The 21,917-nt window shown below is 58.1% G+C and overlaps 1 protein-coding gene across 1 annotated transcript; it reads left to right on the forward strand.

The window, feature by feature from the left end:
• Positions 1-10,386: 10,386 nt before the first annotated feature.
• On the forward strand, positions 10,387-21,177 carry LOC141916270 (AN1-type zinc finger protein 5-like). The gene is made up of 7 exons (XM_074808604.1): positions 10,387-10,527; positions 11,024-11,305; positions 12,426-12,599; positions 14,076-14,169; positions 14,913-15,031; positions 16,672-16,782; positions 18,575-21,177. The coding sequence occupies exons 3-7, from the start codon at positions 12,449-12,451 to the stop codon at positions 18,721-18,723; spliced, it is 624 nt and encodes a 207-aa protein (XP_074664705.1). The 5' UTR covers positions 10,387-10,527; positions 11,024-11,305; positions 12,426-12,448; the 3' UTR covers positions 18,724-21,177.
• Positions 21,178-21,917: the final 740 nt, after the last annotated feature.

A 21,917-nucleotide genomic window follows, 5' to 3' on the forward strand; every position in this document is an offset into this window, starting at 1 on the left:
TGCTTCCAGCGGAAGGGGCTTGGGAGCCGCCGCAGCCACGTTTGTGGCCTCACGCAGCCCCGGCCGGCTCCAGACCCTCAATGGCATCTTTGCTGCCGAGACAACACCTGACAGGCTGGGTGCAGGGTGGTCCTCAGAGCACCCATCCGTCCCTGGGGGACTTCTGGGCATCCTCACCCTCCCCATTGCCTGGGTGGGTGCTCAGCTTTGACCACAGCGGGTCCAAAACCCCTGGGAGGGGAGAAGCAGGAGCGAGAGCACTCGCATTGCTCGAGCGTGGGGTGCTGCACCCACCCACCCACCCGTGCTTGAGCCATCAGCTGCCGCTCGGCTCCTTCCTCCTGCCGGCTGGTGCCCCCGGCTGCCCGCTGTGCCCGTACCTGGGTGTCCCGCTCCAGAGCCGATCTGGAGGCTTTAGCGCAAGTTAATCCCAGCAATCCCTTAATTCCAGGGACCGAAATAGGAAAGATCAGTAGGTCAGTGGGAAAAGCTCTTGGCCAAAGTTAACATGTTAATGCGGAGAGAGGGCGAGAGAAAGAGCGGGGGAGAGGGAAGCACCCGGGGACCTGCTCTGGCTTCTCCCCCTGCCCGGGCTCAGGCCACCCTGTGTCCTGCCGGGGAGATGTTCTGGGGACACCAAGTACCGATGGGCCAGGGAGTCTCAGCAGCTCCTGGTCTGCTGCGGTTTGAGGAGGGAAGGGAGGTTTTTCCTCTCTCCCCCGAACAACCCAACTTGCATCCTGGAGATGATTTTGCTGCGGTTTAAATCCCGGCCTCCAGAGGCAAAAGGTTGCGTCTTAGCACGCTGCACCGCTGAGCGTCTCTAATTAGGGCTTGGCAGGCTCCTGCTTCGGCCCCGTAAGCACCTTTTTGGCTGCCGCTCTGGAAAAAGCCGTGCCGGAGGACTTAGCTTTTAATGCAGCCAAAGCCTGGGTGAGCCACCCACCACTGCCCACACTGCCTGCCCGGCACCAAACGGGCCAGTCCTAGCCCCGGCTGCGGGTCCCAGCCCTGGCTGTGGCCCAATGGGGCTCTGCTGGGTGGTCTCAGGCCAGACCCCCCAGCCCTGCGGTGCCGGTGCACCCCGACGGGGACCAGCCCGGGGCTTTTCCCCACATCCCTGGCTGCCTTTCCCCAGGCTGGGTGCTTTTGGGCAATAATATCGCTATGGGAGTAGTTTCCTTAAATCCATCTCTGTTACCACAAGCAGCTTAGCACCAGAAACTCTCTTCCTCTCTGTTCTGTTAATACGATCCCAGCTTAGCAAAGCCCCAGGCTTAGCTGCTGCCCCTGCAGTGCAAGTGAGGAGAGGAGAATTAAATAATATGAAAGCAGAAAACAAAGGGCTCTGCTTGATTTAAGCAGCTGGAGGGGGGGTCACAGTGACCCAGCCCTGCCCGGGGGGAGCTGCTGGGGTTATCTGTGGAGGGGGATGCTCAGCCAGATGATACAGGGTGCAGCCCCTCCAGGATGCTTCGTTTTTATGGGTCACTGGGTCAGGGATGCTCTGATACTTTCAGCCACTGCTCCTGCTGCTGGGGTCTTGAGGGAGCCCGGCTCAGAGACACGTTCACCCTAAAGGTGCCCCAAACACTTCACTGTGCTTTTTGGTGGCAAATATTCTTGTTTTCCAGAGTTTTCCCATCTCAGGCTTTGCCAGAACCAGCGAGCGGCTTCAGGGAACTCAGTGGCCTTTGCAGAGGCACCATTACACCAAGAAATGGGTCTTCCCCACCTTTCCCAGCCCACCCATCGTGCTGGTGCCCAGGATGGTGCTTCCTGGCTGCCGGGCAGACCCCGCTCCCCGTGCGGTGCCGATGGGCGGGGGGTTATTGCTCATCCTCTGGGTCCCGGCTGGCCGGGCTGGCTCCCACTGCCGGCACCGCGGCTCACCTTGGACTCCGCTCCCGGCACGGCCCGGCAGCCGGCTGGGTTGCTGGGGAGACGGGCTGGTTTATTTACCATCAGGGCTGCGATAAGGAGCGTGAAATGGGAGGCGAAGCACATGGTGTCCAATGTGCCTGACCCACTTTTCCACTGCCCAGGCATCGTTCGCCCTCGGCTATTGGATTGCAGTGGCGGAGGCGCAGGGAGCGCGGCTGTGAACACCACGCTGCTTGCTGGAGCTGCCATGCAGGAAGGTTTGGGGTGTCCTTGCTTCTGAACCCCAATTTCTACAGGCTGGTTGGGAATAGAGGAAGAGCATCCCCAGGCACTGTGGCTGCATCATGGCTGGATGCCGAGACACCACGATGGGGACAAAATCTCGTGTGAAAGCTTGCTGCGGCGGACTCCTCGTGCCCGTCCTTGGCCGCGGTCCCCACCGTGGAGCGTCCCCCGCCGGCGCTGGCACAGTGGCCCAGATCTGCCATTCCGCATGGCTTCCCCGGCTCTCCCCGGGGCCGGGCGCCGGCAGGCAGGGCGCTCGCTCGGCGCTTTGCGATGGCCGCCCGCTAATCTGACATGACTCTTCCATTAGAGATGAGATGCCAACAAAGAGCTTTTCGGTGTAGGAATTAACTCCTTCTCCCACCCTGGAGCTCCCTGCCCTGGAGCATCGGCTCTGGCTCCATCACCCGCATGGCCTGGGGTCTGCGGGATGGGGGAGGTTCTCCCCCCACCCCGTCGTCACCCCCAGCCTGGTGATGGGCTCCCCGTGGGACCTGAGCACGTGCATCTCCCATCCTCCTCCTCTGGGGATGAAGGACGAGAGCAGAGACCCAGCATTGCGGTGTTGGAGGGTGCCAGACTGGGGGTGTGCAGGGCCCCCTGGGTGGCAGGAGGGACCCCAGCCCGGCCGTCCCTGGCCCCAGCTGCCGCGCCAGCCACTTTCCCTTATTGATCTCCTCTTCTGCTCTTAATTATTGGCTCAAATTTAGCGTGATCAGAGCTGCGGCTCCCTGCAAAGGGCCTGTCTCAGTGTTGGCCACCCTCCCCATGGGTGCTGGGGCTGCTGGCGAGCAGATGGGACCCAAAGGGGAGCCTGGAGCTGGGGACAGTCACGGATTTGGGGTGAGCATCCCCGCTCCCTGACCGGAGGGACCTGGGACATGGTGGGGACCAATGGCAGGAGGATGAGCCCTGGCCAGCAGCCAGCACGTGGCCCCCCCAGGGGCATGAATGCCCCAGCTCAGAAGTGTCAGCATCTGACATTCAGTGTGACACTGTGAGGGGGGGGACGGCAGTGGCAGCTCTGAGGTGGCAGCCGGCTCTGGCAGCAGGGGAGCGTGAAGTCAAAACACAGTGCAGGGTCCACTCTCCGGGACCACCCCCTGCCCCAGGGACAGTCACCTCCCTGTGCTAGGGCAGAGCTGTCCCTCGTGTCCCTGCTCCCCTGGGCCTGTTCAGGGGAGGTCACAGCAGTCCTTGGTCCCCTGCTCCAAGGACAGGCCCCGGCATCCTTTCAGAGAGGGGACGCAAAGATGATCCTGCCTGGTGCTGGCCCCTGGTGTGCTGAGCCTGGGGGGGGAGCATCCACACCCAGCCTCCTCCTGCCTCTCCATTTGATGGAGAAACCGATGGGGAAATATGTCCCTTGGCCACCCCTCCTGGCAGTGTGCTCGGGGCTGGGGTCTGTCCCTTGGTGGAGGTCAGGATCCCACCCATATCCCGTTCTCCTGCCCTTGACCCTGGAAGTTGGCCACAGCTCCCTGCAAAATGCCCGGAGAGACAGCGACAGCTCATCCCAGGGGATGGGGGGGAACAGGCACAGGGTGAGGCAGGGATGTGCACAATGTTGGGGTCTGCCCAGGCAGAGATGGGTTTTCTGGGGCATCATCTGAGCCATGGGGGTGCTTGAGCCCCATCGGGCTGCAGCATGCCTGTCCCTGCTGTGGGACCTGGGGGCTCTGCTGCCCTCTGGGTCTCCACCTAAGGGGGCTTCAGAGGCAGCCAGCCCCCCAGCAGCCCCCCAGAGCTGCAGGAAAGCAGGCAGGGAGCTGCTCTGGAAGGACTCCAGCCGAAGGGGCTGGAGGAGAGGGGACTGTGCTAGAGCAGCATGTTCTTGCCATCACTCCCTCATTGCTGCCATGTCATGGGCTGGCCGTGGGGTTTGGGGACCTCGTGCCCACCCAGGGTGACTCAATTTGGATCAGGGTCCTGTGTAACGCCGGCTGTGAGCACCCAGCTCACGGCAGGGATGCACAGATGGGGAGCTGACCTGGATCCCACCACCCCGGAGGCTGTCACCTCACCGTGGGGGACAGTCCTGCAATGGCCAGGGAGGACAGGACCGGGGATGGCTGCTGTCCCCATCTCTTGTGGTGACCCCAGGACAGCCCAGCCCAGGGGGGGACACTCCAGGCCACCCACACGGTGCTTTGGGACCCAGGGTGGGGGCATCCACTGAAGGTAGTTTGGGAGGTCGTGCTGGAGACTCCCAGCCCTGCACCCTGGGTCTTCCATTTTCCCCCAGAGCAGAGAGATGGCCCAGAAGGACACATCCGCTCCTCCTACCCCAGGCAGGGGCCAAAACACCCCTGGATTATTTTTGTGGGACTCTTTGGCTGCAAACTGGGCTACCATCACCCTTCTTCCACACTGGACAGCTCAGATTTCGCAGCAGGGTGGGGATGTGGTGGCAGCAGAGGAAACCCTCCCCGAAATTCTGGTGCGGAGCCACCCATGAAATATTCAGGCCGTTCAGTGCAATTCCTGCCTTGCCCTCGAAAGCACCATGAATATTGCAGGCAGGCATTAAAGTTTCACAGCTGCCATGCTTCAGCGCAGCCCCGTGGACAGCATTACTGCAGGAAGCCCCTCTGTGGGGACGTGTCACACCTTCACCAGGCTCCAGCGACCTGTTTCCCTCTGGTTTACCCCCAAAACAAGTGGTGGTGATGGGCTGGGCCCCTGAAGCTCTCCAAGAGCAAACTGACTGAAAGCTCCCCACCGTCTCCCTGGGATGGAGCAGCACAGCTCAAGGCAGAGCCGCAGGAGGGTGCAGGGTCCTGCAGGACTGGGGACAAGCAGAGGTTGTGGCCACCCTACCCCAAAGCTCGCCCGTGCTCTCCCAACGGCAGTGTGGCCTCACTCCTCTGCAGCCCTGAACGATACTGCCCCAGGCACAGAAAGACGTTTGTAGCTCCATGAGCATCTCAGAGGGTTTCATCCTCCATGTCATGAGCTTTCCAGGTCAGTCCCCACCAGAAGGGACCGTTCCCTTCTCCTCTGCCTGCTCTCATAACTCGGCTCTTCCCATGTTTATATAACGGTGACGTCTCCTGCAGACCGGGGAGAGAATTGGCCGGGGGGAAATAATGAGGATAATTCAAGTCATTTGGGAAGATGAGGTTTGTGAGGTGCCCAGCATCTTCCACCTTTTACATGTTGTCTCTAATCATCTGCAATCTCGGATGGCCATTGATGGAGCTTGTTGCTGTGGCGACGGATGAATAGCCCTGGGATTGTACCATGCCAAAAAGGTGCTGTCCTTCCATCAAAACAACAACAACAAAAATATCATTTTGTTCAGGAAATTAAGCAGTTTGCAACCAAATAGCAGCGTCTGAAAGGGCTCCCACGTCTGTTCTTTCCTCCTGGCTTCTGCGGCTGCATTGGGTTTGTCAGGAACATGCCCAGCGCCCCGGAGAGTCCTTTGTGTGCACCGGACAAGGAGAAGGTGGTAATTGCAAGGGGGTTTCTAACCCACTGAGCCTATTAAAAGGATTTTATGCCCCCCCTACACCTCTCTTCTTCCCCAGATGTGTGTCACGCAGGCAGGGAGCGCGGGGCACTGCAGCCTGGGGCTGGCGCAGCACTAGGTTAATGTGTTAGCTGTGCAAGGTTGGAGCAGAGCAGGGGGTGGGCGCTGGGGGAGAGGGAGGTGGTGATGGCCGTGGGCAGGGCAGGGTGTTGGGGTTCAGGTCCTGCTCCTGCCCTGGGGAAGGGGCGATGCTCAGTGGTGAGAGCCAGCACAGGGCTCCCGAGTTGTGGGAGGAGAGTGGCTGGCTGGGTGGGGAGCTCAGGGCTCCTGCCGTTGTCAGCTTCTGTGGTTTTCTGTTTAAACTCCCCCTCAGGCAATACGACCTGAGCCCAGACCTCTCCTTCCAGCCCACCGCTCTGGGAGCATCTCCTGGGGCGGCTGCTGGAGATGCTGCTCTCGAGCTCCAGCACAGCCCCGGGGACAAGGCTGGGATGGGGCTGATTTAGGGTCTGCTCAACTAGAGATTGATCCTGGGTTCGGGGTTGCCTTTGGGCATGGAGGCGTCTGCCCCTCCCGATGCTGGAAACCACACGTGAAGCTCCTGCCACGTCTCAAGCCCCACGCTGCAGGTATTGCCCGTTCGTAATCCACGTTACCGCACTGGACCACAGCACACATTTTGTGCCGGGGGTCTGGTCCCTGCTGGCACCTTTCGTGCTCCCAAATGCTGCCCGCCAGCGATGGGATGGAAATAGTGTAATTCAGAGCTGTGTGACCCCAACGCTCATCCTGCAAGAGTGTAAGAAACCAAATACCCATAGGGCAAGAATCCAGCTGGCAGCTTAGGAGAGCCCTGGGGTGCAGCAGAGTTGGAGCCAGCCCTTGCATGTTGGGGCAGCAGGGAGGAGGAGGGAGAAGGAGGGATGGGCATATGGGGAGAAAACACTTTACGGAGAACCCTGAGGATGAGAAACGGGCCAAGTTCCTGCGGCTCCAGCTCCTCTTTGGGTGAGAGCCGCGGGCAGTGCTTTGCCAGCCATCCCCAGGGCCCTCCACCCTCCCTGGGCTCAGCAAGAGCCAGATGGAGACACATCTTGGCTGCACAGAAAAACGAGACAGTGAAGCGGGCTGGAGAGATTAACTCCGCGGGGAAAACAAGCTCAGCAGACGCTGGCGAGCTGAGGACGCCTGCGCAGCTGCGCGTGTGTGTTTGCACGCACATGTATGTGCTGCAAGCGCACACAGGCACGCGTGTGCAGACGTTAAGTACTTGCGTGCGTGCAGACGCGTGTGTTCAGCAGAGCTGATGAACCAGTGTCTTGCCTCGGAGGGGCAGGCAGGGTATTGGAAATGTGTCCTCATCCTTTAATTGCGCTGCTTTGATAACAGTGATAATTGGCTAGAAATCGATACTGTTTTGCTGCTGTTTCTCTCATCCTGTCTCACCCAGCCCTCCCCTCCCCGGACGCTTTGGTCGCTTTAGTGAGTGACATTTAATGTTCTGTCCTAGTCATTAGATAACCCAGGCAGAGAAGATGCTTGGGAGAGGGCTGATGCAGGCAGGCGGTGGGCAGAGATGGAGGCAGCTCCCCTCTCCACTGCCACGGCTCAAGGGCAGATGGAGATGATGCTCCGGCAGCGTGTCCCGGTGCTCTGGGAGTGACAGCGGTGGGTGCCCACAGCGGTTCTGGGCACGAGGGGAGAGCGGAACAGAGAAGGGACAAACCCAGGCTGTGTCAGCCCGGAGCTCCCTCCGGCTTTGGCTCTGAAAATTGTGCCACAGCATCACGGGAAAATGTGTATTAATAGCCCCGCTGCTTGGCCTGCCCTGCCCTCCGTGCCCCACCGCCGCCCTCGCCCCACGGCCTCGTCTCCCAGCGAGGTGTCCCCTGCTCCTGCTGCGCTGCCACAGCCACAGGCGGGATCTCAGAGCCTGCAAAGCCAGGGAGCTCCTGGTCTCCTTGCAACCGCCCTCGCAGAGCAGCCCCTGTGCTTCACCTGCCCAGCCAGGGCTGCTGGGGGCTCTGCCCCCCCAAAAGCCACCCTGACCCCCCCTCCCCATCCTGCTGGGCTCTGTAAAGCCAAAGGCCCTGGCGAGCAGGAGGGTGCACGGAGAGCCCCCGGGGGCCAGGGGCACCCCAGGTGGTGCTGGTGACCCCAGGGCCCCCTCCGCATTAGCCAAGTGATTGTTGCTAGCCAAGTGACTCTCGCTAGCCAAGTGACCCTCATTAGCCAAGTGGGGCTCCAGTGCTGGAGAGGGACCCACTCTGCTCTGCGGGGCTGGCAGGAGTGTGGGGCTGGCGAGGGGTGCCCGGGAGGGTGCAGGGTACCAGGGTGAGGGGCCGCGTGGATGCGGGGGTACGCGGGTGCCCACCGTTCCGTGGGAGCCTGGTGCCACCTGGTGGCCACGGCCCGTGGCGAGCGGGTCTCGCCCGTGCTGGCCCCACGGCAACCGGCGCTGGGGTGGCTGGGGATGCTCGGGCAGCGACCTGCCCAGCCCCTCGGCTGAGTTTATTTCCCATGCCGGCCAGTGCGAATAAATCAAACTGCGCAAAAATGCCTCTGCGCTGGCCCTGAAAGGCGTCCCGAGAGCAGAGCTGTGCCTCTGCCACAACCCAAAGACAAGCAGAAGCCTCGCACTGACAGCCTGCCCGGGGCTTAGGGCTAACGCACAAAGATTTTTGTAGCCCCCCAGGCCAGGGAGACGGTGGGGAGACGCCTGATCAGGGCTTGGCAGGAGGGGTTTTACTCCTGTTTCCCAAGCCCCAGCACGGCTGGGTGACAGGCACTATCTGCCCCGGGCACCCTACGATCGCCGACTGGCGAGCGCGGTGGGAGGCCTGGACACGGGGCACGGACACATCAGCTTGGAGGCAAATCAGCCCCGTGACGAGCTGGGTCATGACAACACCTGAGCAAAGCTTTGACTAAAAGAAATATATCATCCAGGGCTTGGAAAAGAGTAGCAGGAATGGTTTGTGGATGGGAATCCCTTCCAGCTGGAGATCCCTGGAGCATCCCACCATCCCTTTCCGTTTGGGATGGCAACGCTGACCCGCGGGGTCAGCAGCGACGCCCCGTGGATATTCGGGCTGCAGGGCAAGAGTCTGGGCTGAGACTGAGAATGAGTGTGCGCTTGGGTCAATAATTCTGTATTGGAGCAGAAATGCCGGCTCACCCCGGCCCCGAGAGCTGTGGGTGGGTATTCCCAGCCCCTCTCCTATAGCTGGGGTAGAGGCAGCTGCATCTTGGACCCTATAGCTGGGGAGGGGGAAGACTGTTGCCCACCCTCTCCTCCAGCGGCTAGAGCTGGGGACATCCCCAGTCCTCTGCCCTATTGCTGGGGTCCAGCCAATGTCTCAGCCCCTATAGCTGGGGACAAAGGTCCCAGCTCTCTCCCCTATAGTCAAGGAATAACTATATGCCAGTCCCTATAGCTTGGGGGACAGGGGTGTCATCCCCCTTCCTACAACCTGGGTCTGACTGTCCCAGTCCCTATAGTGGGGGCTCCCACATCCCCTCTCTATAGTGGAGTCTGGCTGTGTCCCACCCCTTATACCCACAGGGGAGTCTCAGCCCCCTCAGCTATAGACAGGGCACACCTATGCTGCCCCTATAGCCAGGGGGATCACAAATCCCTCCCCTATAGCGGGGGCACACCTATACCCCAGCCCCTGTAGCTGGGAGGTGGGGTGACAGCCTATAGCCCCTATAGCTGGGGCTCACCCATACCCCAGTGCCTATAGCCAGAGGGGGTCACAGCCCCCTCCCCTATAGCCGGGGCTCACCTATACCCCAGCCCCTATAGCCAGAGGGGGTCACAGCCCCCTCCCCTATAGTGGGGCTCACCTATACCCCAGTGCCTATAGCCAGAGGGGGTCACAGCCCCCTCCCCTATAGCGGGGCTCACCTATACCCCAGCCCCTATAGCCAGAGGGGGTCACAGCCCCCTCCCCTATAGCCGGGGCTCACCTATACCCCAGCCCCTATAGCTGGGGGGAGTCACAGCCCCCTCCCCTATAGCGGGGCTCACCTATACCCCAGCCCCTATAGCTGGGGGGGGTCACAGCCCCCTTCTCTATAGCCGGGGCTCACCTATACCCCAGCCCCTATAGCCAGAGGGGGTCACAGTCCCCTTCCCTATAGCCGGGGCTCACCTATACCCCAGCCCCTATAGCCAGAGGGGGTCACAGCCCCCTCCCCTATAGCGGGGCTCACCTATACCCCAGTGCCTATAGCCAGAGGGGGTCACAGCCCCCTCCCCTATAGCGGGGCTCACCTATACCCCAGCCCCTATAGCCAGAGGGGGTCACAGCCCCCTCCCCTATAGCCGGGGCTCACCTATACCCCAGCCCCTATAGCCAGAGGGGGTCACAGCCCCCTTCCCTATAGCCGGGGCTCACCTATACCCCAGCCCCTATAGCCAGAGGGGGCCACAGCCCCCTCCCCTATAGCCGGGGCTCACCTATACCCCAGTGCCTATAGCCAGAGGGGGTCACAGCCCCCTCCCCTATAGCGGGGCTCACCTATACCCCAGCCCCTATAGCCAGAGGGGGTCACAGCCCCCTCCCCTATAGCCGGGGCTCACCTATACCCCAGTGCCTATAGCCAGAGGGGGTCACAGCCCCCTTCCCTATAGCCGGGGCTCACCTATACCCCAGCCCCTCTACTCAGGTCTCTCCGGCCGCGGCTGCAGGCGGCGGCCCCGTCCCGTCCCCCCCGTCCCGCCCGGGCCGGGCCCTCCCCGGGGGAGGGCGCTCGGGGGCCGCGGTCCCGCCGGCAGCGCCCGCCATGTTTCCCGGCAGCCCGCCCTGTCCGCCGCCCGCCTGAGCCTCCCGGCGGCCGGCTCGGCCCGGCCCGGCGGCCGCCCGCCTCCGCCGCCGGTGAGTGGGGCCCGGCGCGGCCCAGCGGTCCGGCCCGGCCCGGCCCTGCCCTCCGCCGCGCAGGCCGCAAAGCCTCGGCCTCGATTTCCACCGCGGGCGGGGAGCGGGACGCGGGGCCCGGCCGCGGGATGGAGGGAAGGGGGGGGGGGCGGGGGCGGGCACGGGCACGGGGAGACGTTCCCCCCGGGGCAACGCCGGCCTTCGAGCGGGCAGCGGCTTGGGGCAGCTCGGCCGGAGGGCGAGGGGGCGGGCGGGCGGCCTGCGGGTTTCCCTGGCCGAGGTGGGGGGTTACCGGGCTCGGCCCGGCCTGCCCCGGCTCGGGGTGCAGGAGAGCAGCGGGAGAGGCAGCGGTTCGGTTTCCCCCGCGGGTCATTTCAGCCGGTGTTGCGGTGAAGCCGAGTGCTGTGGGCTCCCACTGCAGCTCCCCCCTGGGCTGCTGGCTGAGGGAGAGCTCAACTCCTCCAAAGTTGCAGCAGTCGTCGCCTTCTCTCTGCAGGGACACTCAAAATCAGAAGCAACTCCTGGAAATTTGTCGGTGTGTGGCAGCGGTTACCCAGCCCGTTCCCTCCGTGGGGATTCAGCCTGCCAGGTCCACTCCCAGAGGGTCGAGATCGGTTTGGACTGGGAAGGACTCCTGGCCTGGTAATGGGAACACTGGTCTGAGCTCTGCAAGGGGAGCCTCGAGCGCAGAACGAGAGATTCATATCGCCCAGCTGAGGACAAGGAAGAATAAACCAGAGCTGATCCACTTCCATCCCACGGGAGTGCTCCTGGGAGGGTAATTATTTCATGTTCCCATTGTTTTATTCCCTCAGCGAAGCAAGTTTTGTAGGAGTGTGAAAGAAAGCGGCAGAGTGAGCTGTGAAGTGGGGGATACTCTGTGCATCTGCCATGCTGGGAGAAGGGAATCGCTGCTGGGCACTCCCAGTAGGAACGTCACGTCTTTGTGCCCGAGCTGGAGCCACCTGCACCGCGTGGTCCCACAAACGTCCTCTCCCCTTGTCCTCCACCGAAGCTGGACCGGCTGCGGCCGCGTTGTTCGCACACAAAATTGGTGTTTGTTGTTGGGAGTTATTGCTTATGGTTCTGGTTTAAAGGGGTGCAGTGCAGTTTGGTAAGTGCTCTACCACGGGTGGCTGGAAGGGGCCGGTTCCTGGGCGTGTGATGCAGAGAGAAATTATTAAGATTCATTTTAAAAGTAGGTTTCAGTGTGTCTGCTCTTTCCCCTGGGAAGGTGTTCCAGAATTGCAGGATAAGAAACCTTATCCATATTTCCGGCCTAACTATGGTAACGTTCCCCTTATACACCAGCATATGTCGGGAAATATATGAGTATGTCAAAACTGAGAGTCAGTGGAGGTTTTTTTTGCATCGCTTACATCATCTTCCTGAGAACTAAAAAAGTAAAACGGGCTTGAAATGAAAACAAATGCTGCTAAGTGCAAAATGTAACTAATTAGGCTGGCTGCTGGCTGTTTGAGTGGCATTCTTTGTTTCGGTGTTTGCAGGAGTCATTAGTTGTGCTACAATGGCACTTCTTGTTACCATTGGAGAGCGGATCATTCGGATCTTATGTGCTTGTCTTTCACCAGGAGTTTAGGGAGCCTCGTGGTGTGAGGAGGGAGGTCCAGGAGCTGGTTCCTGTCGGCTTTTCAGCCTGGTTCTGGGCAGCCTCTTGGCCGCTGAGCTCCGGATGGCTCAAGGCCCCAGGACCTGGATCCTGTGACTGCTTACGAGCCCTGGGTGTCCTGTGCTCAAGGGACTCGGATTGCGTTGTCGTGCACGTGCAGGAACCGGACTCTCTCGGGATCCTTTGTGCTCCTTCCCGATCAGCTGCAGCGTACAATGAACGAGCTCTCCGGCCCTAACAGCTGTCTCATTTTTATTCCTGTTTGTAGCTTGGCGCCTTGCAGGAGAGAGGATGGCCCAGGAGACAAACCAAACCCAGGTGCCTCTGTTGTGTACCACAGGCTGTGGATTTTATGGCAGCCCCCGGACCAACGGGATGTGCTCCGTTTGCTATAAGGAGTTTCTACAGAGACAGCAGAGCAGTGACCGGATAAGCCCCCCAGGTAGCGGATTTTTGTCTGAGAAATCTGTCTTAAATGGGTACCTGGATGCAAACTGCGTTAAGCAGCTGGGATAGAGCATGGTACTGGTACAGGCCGCCAGCATATTTACTGCCTCCTAGAAAACTCATGTCTTTCCCTTTTTGTGTAGACCCAAGCCTCTAAATCAAAGACCTGAGCCTTTGCACGCTTCTGTTCCCTGTAAGGGGGTCGGTTGTTTTCTTCCCAGTCCCAGATGTTTGTGAAGTCCCATCCCAGTCAGCACCTTCCAATGAGCTGTAAAACTTCATTTGCACTAACAGTGGCCCAGATTTTTAGCTATTACTTGCTCCCTGAGTTACGTGCTGACTGCTGGGAACCGCGACAAATCCCTGAAATGAAATTTTATTTGGGAAGAATTTGGCCTTTTGGGTTTGTATAATTTTCTTATCTTAACAGCATTGACAGTCAAAAGCAGTGACATAAAAGGTTTGTTTCTTGCAGCTAAACATAGCTGACATATCACTGAGCTGGGAGGCAGCTAGGTGCACAGAAAGGGTGCTCTTCCCATCATTAGTAGGATTTTCTTTTGCTGAGAGTTTGTGCAGATGCCCTGTGTACAGACTTTGCAATATCAGTGAGAAACGCCTTCTAGAGATCTTCCGCAGTTTTGTTCCTGAGTCTAATAATGGCTTCCCTTGAATTACCCACCCAAAATCTATATTAGGAACACAGCTCTTCCTGACAAAGGGTTTTGCCTAAAGACCCCGACTTAGATCCTTGGCTGACATAAACCAACATGTTTCTATTGAAGCCAGTTCCTTTCAGCAGATGAGGATCTGGTTCTTGTACCTTGGAGAAGTTGCAAAGTAAATTGGGTTCAAGGTACGTTGGTAACTGCAGCACTTTCGTTTATACTGATAGGAGGATATTTATGCTGATGCAGAGTTTGCTTTGCAATGCTGAGGAAGAGAAGGAGAATCAAAGAATGATGGAGGTGTCATGGGTGGCTGAAGTCAGGTTTTACCAGATGTTAAAAAAACCACACAGTAATGGAAGGCGTTCAGCACGTAACTCCTGTGAATAAACCCTCATCCCTCAAAATGGAGCTCGCAGATCCTGAGGAGCTGAACAGATCCATACACGAGGCCCGCAGTTCTCAGGAAGACGAGCAGCTGATTTCAGAGGGATGTTACGATCCTGATACAAGGACTCGTTCCTGATCTAATGTAAGAATAGCTGTACTGGGTCATGGGGAGATCCATCCAGCCCTGGTGTGTTATCCCCACGGAGACCTGTGCACAAATTCGGAGGGGAGAGTACAAGAATAGGGGAACTGGGAGTGATCCCAACAGGGGTGCGCCCTCCCAGCTCCTGGTAGGGAGCAGGAGGTTAACACCTGCTAAAAGTGTTCATCCTGCGTTCACCTTGGCTCTCAAGCACTCAAGGAAGTTGTTGACCTTTTTAAGAGTTTACCAAGACTGTAATCTTGTTTCGTAGCACCCAGTGGTCCCAACAGCAGCCCCATGGCTTCAGATTCAATTGCAGGGCAGCGTGCAGAGGGAGACTCCACACCTGAGGATGCAAAAGCCAGGTAGGGGCATTGTCTGGGGGAGGAGATCTGCGGCCATGCTGAAAACCAGCTCTGCGACACAGGGGCCCAGAGGGGACCAGAGACTCATCCTTCGTCTGGCCAGGGGGATCTGTAAAGTGGGCTGGATCAAACACTGTTCATTGTGACCCTGGTTTGTCTGGAAGATTGAGATGTCCCTGATGATGATGACTGATGCACAGAGTCAGGTACCAGAGGGTCAGAAGTAAATTAAAACCTGTAGTAAATTCAATGGCATCCTGGTTCTCTTGGAGCCAGAGCTTGTCTGTCACTAGCTGTGTTAAACTGTTTGGTTTCAACTCAGTCCTAAGTGAAAGGACCTGGAGATGATCCAGTCTGGAAGCTGTGACAGCAGGATTAGGGACCTCGGTCATGTTTGATAGGAAGGAAGATAGTACTGCATTGAGCTCTACCATTGCATTACAGTCCTGACTCATAACTCCGTTTTCCTGTCCCTGGACTTGTTTGGATAGGCTCTTGCCTTGCCTTTGAGTTATAATTGGGTGGAAAAGGAAACTGAGATCATTACCGATTCATTCCATTTGTGTCTATAAAGAACTTTGATCCCAAATGTTAAGGGGAATTGGCCTGCTGTACTCCTGAGCTACCTCTGAGTATAATGAAATTAATTTTATGGGTTGAAGATCTCTCCCACATAACTGTTCAGCAAAAGAGAATACTTGTGTCTGCTCTATGATTTATTTGTTTGTTGCAAATGCCCCCAGTGCTCAGACTCCTGTGACCCATCAGATGACGGCCATGAGCATATCCCGAGAAGAAAACAGCAATGAGACAGAAGAATTCATCAAGACAGAAGAAGTTGCAACAGCATCTTCCTCATCAGGTAGACTGATTGGTTTGGCCTTTGCAGAAGTCTGAATGACACCCGTGTCGCCAGTCGGTTTGAGCAGCAAGTACAATGCTGGCCACTAACTCCAGGGGACAGTTGTTACCCCCCAGCAGTAAAGGTACACCTAGCAAAAGGAGAAAACAGTTTGTCTGTTTCTAAAACAGGGATGAGAGAAAATGCTGTGCCTGAGGGCAGGCCGATAGAGATTGCTTTGTGGGTTGAGGGCTGAGTAGCTGCCAGCCCTCGACTCGCTGGCAGGAGGATAATCTTCCATGACGCCTATCCTAGTGAATGGCAGAGAGCCCGGAGCGGCCCACAGCCTGCTGCACGGCTGTTGCTGCCTGCAGCTCCTGCCGTCTCTCGAGGGAGGAAAGACGGATCCAGTGTATTCTTGGGAGAGAGGAGACGTGTTTGTGATGCTGCCCCCGGGGCAGCTACTGGCCTGGTTGTTGCCCTCCGGTGCGATGGGGGGCATAGCTGCCCCTCGGAGGGGAGCGTTAGCGCTGTCGCTTTGTTTGCAAAGTGCTAAAGGAGCAGGGGTGTCGTTGCCCAGCGGGGTACATCCTCCAGCTGATGAGCTACGGGGTGAGCCGCTGTGTTGCAGTGGAGCTGTAACCAAGTGACACTGCGTTTGAGACACTCGCCTTTAGTTCAACTGACAGTTTGCTTGCATTCAAAGCTAAAAAAACCCCAAGAGCCATTGGTTGTTAAAAAAACAGGCTCTAGGCACTGCACATGACTGTGCATTTTGGATTTGGTAATTCCTTGCCTGCAAGCCCAGGAGACAATTTACGACAGGCAGGTGAGAGACTGTTTGGTGAAAGAGAGGCTTGGAAGAGCCTGCCCCTTTCTCCTGACTGTGCGATTTTTAGAAAGTTGTTTAGGGTCAGATCTACAAAGCTCTCTCTGACTGTTTGTCTCCTTAGCCTGATTTTCAGTGGCCTGCATTGCAGGTGTATATCTGCTAGCAGTTGGAGTTTCTACCTCCTGTTGACTTCTCTAACCTGCTTAGGTACTGTAGGAAATCCTGCTAAGCGTCAGTGACCTTTAACAATCTGGCTTTCAGAGCTCAGTTTTCCTTTTGGTAGATTAGAGACAGTGATGAGTATCTGTGTAAAGCATTCTGAGACCTACATATGAGGAACACTTACATAAGAGTCAGCAAAAATAATTAGTAGTACTTAAAAGGGGTTAACTTTTTTTTTTCCCCTGCAAAGATTAACTCCAGGCTCAGCTGTGCAGTTGAGTTACTGTACATCAGCTAAGCACTACCCAGATGCATGCTTAACCTATGGCAAGCACCAGGTAATTCTACTTAGTATTACCTTTTCTGAGCGGGAGCTAAATGGCATCACGGTACCTTACCTGTGCCTTAGCTAAATATCTCCTTGGTGTTTCTGAGCCTTGGACTTAAAGAATTTGAAACAGAGAGAAAACATGAGGCTGTGTGAGGTGTAGATCTCTGTGGAACGAGGCAAATCTCACAGTTTGGGGTGTGTCGGTGAGGGCAATGTGCACACAGAGGTGTCTGGCACAGACCCAGAATCGCTAGGGCCTTAAGCAGCTCCTGTAATAAAACGAATGTGTTGCTTGGTTAATCAAGAAGGGTAGCAAAACTCTTGCCTCTGTTTCAGGTACCCTGCTTGAAATATCCCAGAACACAGCTGAGGGCAAGACAGCTTCAGAAAAACCGAAACAGAAGAAGAATCGCTGCTTCACTTGCCGGAAGAAGATAGGGCTAACTGGTAAGACCCTGGCTGTGGGAAAGCTTGCCGGTGGCCTAAGCAGTCTGGTTTCATAGCCCTGTGAGCAGATCTGCTTGCGCTGCGGTACCGCCTGGGTTCAGAGGGTCGGCGTGGGGCAGCGGATGGAGGTGCCCCTCTGAAAAGTACTTTACATCCACAAGACGGGGTGCTGCAGGGAAGGTGGGAGGGGAGCTCTGGCCTGTGAACAGCGCTGTCCAAGGCGTAGCCTGGGGAATCTGCCGCTCGCTGTCGGGGTCCCTGCCAGCCCTGGGGTGCAGGGTTGTGGAACTGGATGGAGCCTCTCGGGTTATTTCTGCTGCTTGGCAGAAGCTGCTTCTAGAAGCAAAGGCAGTGCTCACTGTGGATCTAATTCTGCTCCTATTCAAGTCAACGGTAGAGCTTTCATAATAGTGACATGAACCGAGTTAGACCCACGCTGAAAATCCCACTCCAAGACTCATCCCGTTTGTTAATGCTACTTGACTTCCACCAGTAGCTTCCTGAGAGCAGGATGGCTCTCAGCGTTCAGCCTGCAAAGCTGAAGAGAGAGGTACTGAGATGGTGTCAGGTGACTGGTATCAGTGGGAAAACTGCCCCTGGAAAGTGAAGCAGTTAACTTGGCTGTGGTTTGTTAATAAAAACATTTAGTGTTTCCCTGGAAGAAGTTAACTCTGGAGAGGGGCAGGTCACGCTGTTCTAGCGGAGCGCTCGCCTCTTTGGCCTTCTCTGTGCGTTCAGCAGCCAGGGGCTGCACACATGCTTCTGTTTTCATCGATGTCAGCTGCTTTGGCAGAGTCTGGCCCGGGAGGTTTGCCCAGCGCCTGGCACTGTGGGCCCCAAAGTTGCCTGGAGATTTGAGGGCGCTGTCCTAGAATAAATCTGGGTTTATAAACCCGAGACTGGTCAGGGTACTCTGTGCCCAGCCTTCACATCTGCAGGGAGGATTGTTTTTCTGGATGAGTGTTTGCTTAAGAGCTTCAAACTGTGAGAAGTTTCCTCTCCTTTAGGAATTGACTTGTAGAGAGCTGTGAATTCAGGGCATTTAGGATAAAATGAGTTTTCTCAAATAGGAGTAAACTGACACCTCGTAGCAAGGTGTTTGTGGTCTGTACGGCCTGTAGTTGGAAAGAGTGTGATTCGCTGGTGGGGAGCTGGTCTGCTGCCCTGCAGCAAACCCCCTCCCTGCCTCAGTTTCCCTGTGTGCTGGGATAACAGCAGCACTTCTGAACAGCATTGTCTCCAAGCGAAGTGACTAAATTATGAATTTTGAAGCCTAAATAGCTCAAAAGGGATCCTAACAAGGTGAAGGTTTTTCTGCTTTGCTGGCTTACTGCTGATCAGCCCAGATGCTGCTGTGTGATGCGTGGGGAGCCAGGCTGGCTCGGAGGGCTCAGCTCCAGCTCAGGCTGCTTGCTCGCTGCCTGGGGAGCCTGGTCTGGATTAGCAATCTGGCACTCTGCAGTCCCCGGCATGTCCCTTGTCCCTGGGGAGCGTGGAGAGCAGCTGCTATGGGAGCATTTCCCACTGCCGTGACAGCTGGGGCTGCCCAGAGCACGCGTGCGCTCATGGGAGCTGCTAAGCCAGAGGAGAGCAAAGAGCCACTCGTGAGCTTTCCCCACCCTGAGACTCCCTTTTGCCTGTTGGGGACGGCAGCCCCCTCCCTCTGCTGACCCTCTTTCTGCAGTAGTGGAGTTTCCTGGCCTGGCAGGAAGGAGCGGGGGCCCTGCCGCCTTCCTGTCCGGCTGGAGGGGGACTGACGCGGCTTTGTCTCTCTCCTCTTCCTCCCCTTCAGGCTTCGACTGCCGCTGCGGGAACCTGTTCTGTGCCATTCACCGGTACTCCGACATGCACGCCTGCCCCTACGACTACAAGGCAGAAGCCGCCGAGAAGATCCGTAAGGAGAACCCCATCGTTATCGCTGAGAAGATCCAGAAGTTGTGAAGGGGGCTGAGAAGCTCGAACTGCAGCCAGGTGGCCTGGTGCTCCTCCCCTTCCTCCCAGCCTTCCTCCTCTTCCTCCCAGCCCCATCGGTGGTGCGATGGGGACTCCAGCAGCACATACAAACCAGCACCCAGACACAGGGACTCCTCGCACTTCTTTGGCAGACAGTTGGCGTTCCGTCTCTCCTTCCCCTCCTGTCTGACAGCCACAGCTCAGCTGATCCGTTCTCAACCAGCTTCCCAAAGGAAAAGGGACCGTCCCGCCCCGCTGCTCCAGTGTTAAGACCTTCAGACTTGTCTTCCGCCGGGGCGGTTTGCGTGGCGCAGGCAGCAGGGCTCTGCCGGGCAGCTTTTCCCTTCAGCCGGCAGCTCCGAGTCCTGCAAACTGCCTGGGACTCATGGCTGGAGCCCGTGAGCAGCTGCTGGACTTTTTTCCCGTCTGTCCCACTGTCTCTTTGTGGTGGATGTAAAACTGGGAGCTGGGGAATCTGGGCAGCAATGCTGCCTTCTGCTCCCGGAGAGGTGTTTGCTCTCAGACGCAGAAAAGATGATTCTGTAGTTTTAACACCCCCAGTAGCCCTCCCTTCCCTTTGAGATGCTGTTGTTGAAGCACCGGGATGGTCAAGCAGCAGAGTACCGGCACAGTGAAGTTATTTCGTGGCTTGCAGCGACGTAGACACGCTCCAGCCGCAGGTCAGGACCTTTGGGAAAGTACCGCTCGCTGCCTCGTACCTCTCGCCGCAGGGAGGGAGCCAGCCTGCCAGGTGCTGCGCCCAGGGACGTGGCTGGGCTGCGGGACACCCTTGCACCAGCCTCCCATGCTTCAACACCCCCTGAATAACCACTGGCTGCTTCCCAAGCGAGGTTTGTTGTAACCCAGCGGTGCCTGCGCCTCTCCTCTCCCCTCTGCTCCCTGCCTTCTGCCTTACACGATTCTTTCTCATCAGGGTTGTGCACAAAACTCAGATCGCCAAACCTCTGCTTTCTTTCCTGTCCCTGCTCGCAGGCGGACAGGGGGGGACCCTTCCTCCCCATGGGCTGCGCTAATACTCAGTGAGAACCTTCCTCCCCTAACGAGCACGTTGGCTCGGGAAAGCCACCCAACTGCTCTGCTCCCCCGCCTCGCTGCTTGTCCCCGTGGGACGAGAGGCAGGGCCAGATCCCCAGGAGACACTTGGAAAGCTGGACAGGGGGATCTGGGGCACAGGGAAAGGCACGTGGGGGGCTGCAGGGTACGTGAAAAGTCACAAGGAGGGTCCTGGGGTGCCCAGAAGCACAAGTGGGGGCTTTCAGAAAAGCCCACAGAGAGCCCTGGGGAGCAGGGAGAGGCACTTGGACGGCTCTGGGCCCACTGAAAGACTCTGGAGTTCTCAGGGGTGCTGGGAGACTCAGGGAGGGCTCCAGGGTGCAAGGAGGGGCAAAAGGAGAGCTTTGGGGTACAGTGAACATGCTCAGAGGACTCGAGCGCCCCAAAAGACACCTGGAAGGCTCTGGGGTGCACATAGACACGCTCGTGGAGGGCTCTGGGGTGCAGGGAAAGCCAAATGCTGGGCTCAGTGGTGCTCCAGAAAAAACCTGTGGAGGGCTCTGGGCTGTTAGAAAGGGAAACGCAGGGCTCGGGCGCACAGCGCAAGGCAGGCAGCAGCTCGTGGGGCGCCCCGAAAGCCACCTCTGCCCCACGCAGGGTCTGCGCCTGCCCCGGGGGTTCCCCTCCCTGGGAACAGCGGGAGCGGGGCTGCAGCCACAAGGCTCTCGGCGGTCTCACGAGCAGAGAAACCCAGATGAGTCCCGGGGGAAAAGCAGCAGCCTCTGCCCCACTTGTGGCTGTCCCACGCTTTGGAAGCGTTTCCCTCGGCATCGGCTCATCCAAGGGCGGCGGAGAGCAGAGCCGCAGGGGCCGAACCGGCAGCCGGGGGAAATCAGCAGCTGCTTCCAAGTGCCGAGTTCCTCCCCCGCTTATGGCAGTTCTGCCCCTGTGATTGCGGGGGGATCATGCCAAAGGTTTTGATTTTCCTATCCAATTTCAACAAAAGCAGTGCTCGCCCATCGCGGAGGGATTTTCCTCAGGTTTTTGCTTCTGGGTAATATTGGCGCCACGGCTGGAGCACGCGAGTGGCGGCACGTTTTAGTGCTAGGACACACCCGGGCCGTAAGAGCGATGCCGGTGGGGTGTGGCGAGGCTGGGTTTTGCCATTGAGGTTTTGGCTGAGAATGAGCCGTCACTCTCGGGGCGGGGGGGGGGGGCGGGAGGAAGCTGTGAGAGATTGCAACCACCCCTTGCTTTGTGTTCACACGGAGGTCGCGAGCCCCAGGGGAAGGGAGGCAGCTCCCATGGATGCAGCGGGAAAGCCTGCGTGGCAAAGGGACAGCCGCCTGCTTCTCCACCACCTACCTGTTCCCTTTTATTTCCTTCCTCTTCATAAGTGTAAATATGAATACAGTCTAGTTTGCTGGATGCCGTGGGTGGTTTGTTATGGGCATGGATGTGTCACAGTGGCGCCAGCTCAGCTCTGGGCTCTTCTGGGGTGGCTGCGGGGCTCTGTGCCTCGGGTGCTCCATGGATAATAACTACCCGTGCCTGGTATGCCCCGCTCCTGGCACCCAGACTCCCGGTTTCTCTTCCCACACAGGCGGTAGCCTGGGGCTGTATCCGGTACCCCTAGACCCTGGAGGACCACAGAATCATCTCGGTTGGAAAAGCCCTTGAAGCTCCTCCAGCCCCACCATGAACCTCACCCTGACCGTTCCCAACTCCACCAGATCCCTCAGCGCTGGGTCAACCCGACTCTTCAACCCCTCCAGGGATGGGGACTCCCCCCCTGCCCTGGGCAGCCCATTCCAACGCCCAACAACCCCTTCTGCAAAGAAATCCTTCCTAAGAGCCAGTCTGACCCTGCCCTGGCGCAGCTTGAGGCCATTCCCTCTTGTCCTGCCGCTGGTTCCTTGGCTCAAGAGACTCATCCCCCCTCTCTGCACCCTCCTTTCAGGGAGTTGCAGAGGGCCATGAGGTCTCCCCTCAGCCTCCTCTTCTCCAAACTGATTCCCCCAGGCCCCGGGAGGCTGGATTCCCCCTCGGTGGGGGAGCTGCTTTCTCCACCCGCGATTGCAGGGCTGGAGTGGGACCCCACAGCGCTTGTGACCTGGAGGGAGGCGGTGGGTCCTAGGCCCGGGATGAAGCCGCCTCCCCCCCCCCGT

This window comes from Strix aluco, chromosome 29, assembly GCF_031877795.1.
Source record: "Strix aluco isolate bStrAlu1 chromosome 29, bStrAlu1.hap1, whole genome shotgun sequence".
Taxonomy (NCBI): Eukaryota; Metazoa; Chordata; class Aves; order Strigiformes; family Strigidae; genus Strix; species Strix aluco.

What these genes read in the sequence shown, in the direction of transcription:
- LOC141916270 (XM_074808604.1), top strand. Translation starts at nt 12,449, where the DNA reads ATGGCCCAGGAGACAAACCAAACCCAGGTGCCTCTGTTGTGTACCACA. An exon ending in TGACCGGATAAGCCCCCCAG is followed by an intron (nt 12,600 to 14,075) that starts GTAGCGGATTTT and finishes CTTGTTTCGTAG; the next exon opens with CACCCAGTGGTCCCAACAGC. An exon ending in AACAGCATCTTCCTCATCAG is followed by an intron (nt 15,032 to 16,671) that starts GTAGACTGATTG and finishes CCTCTGTTTCAG; the next exon opens with GTACCCTGCTTGAAATATCC.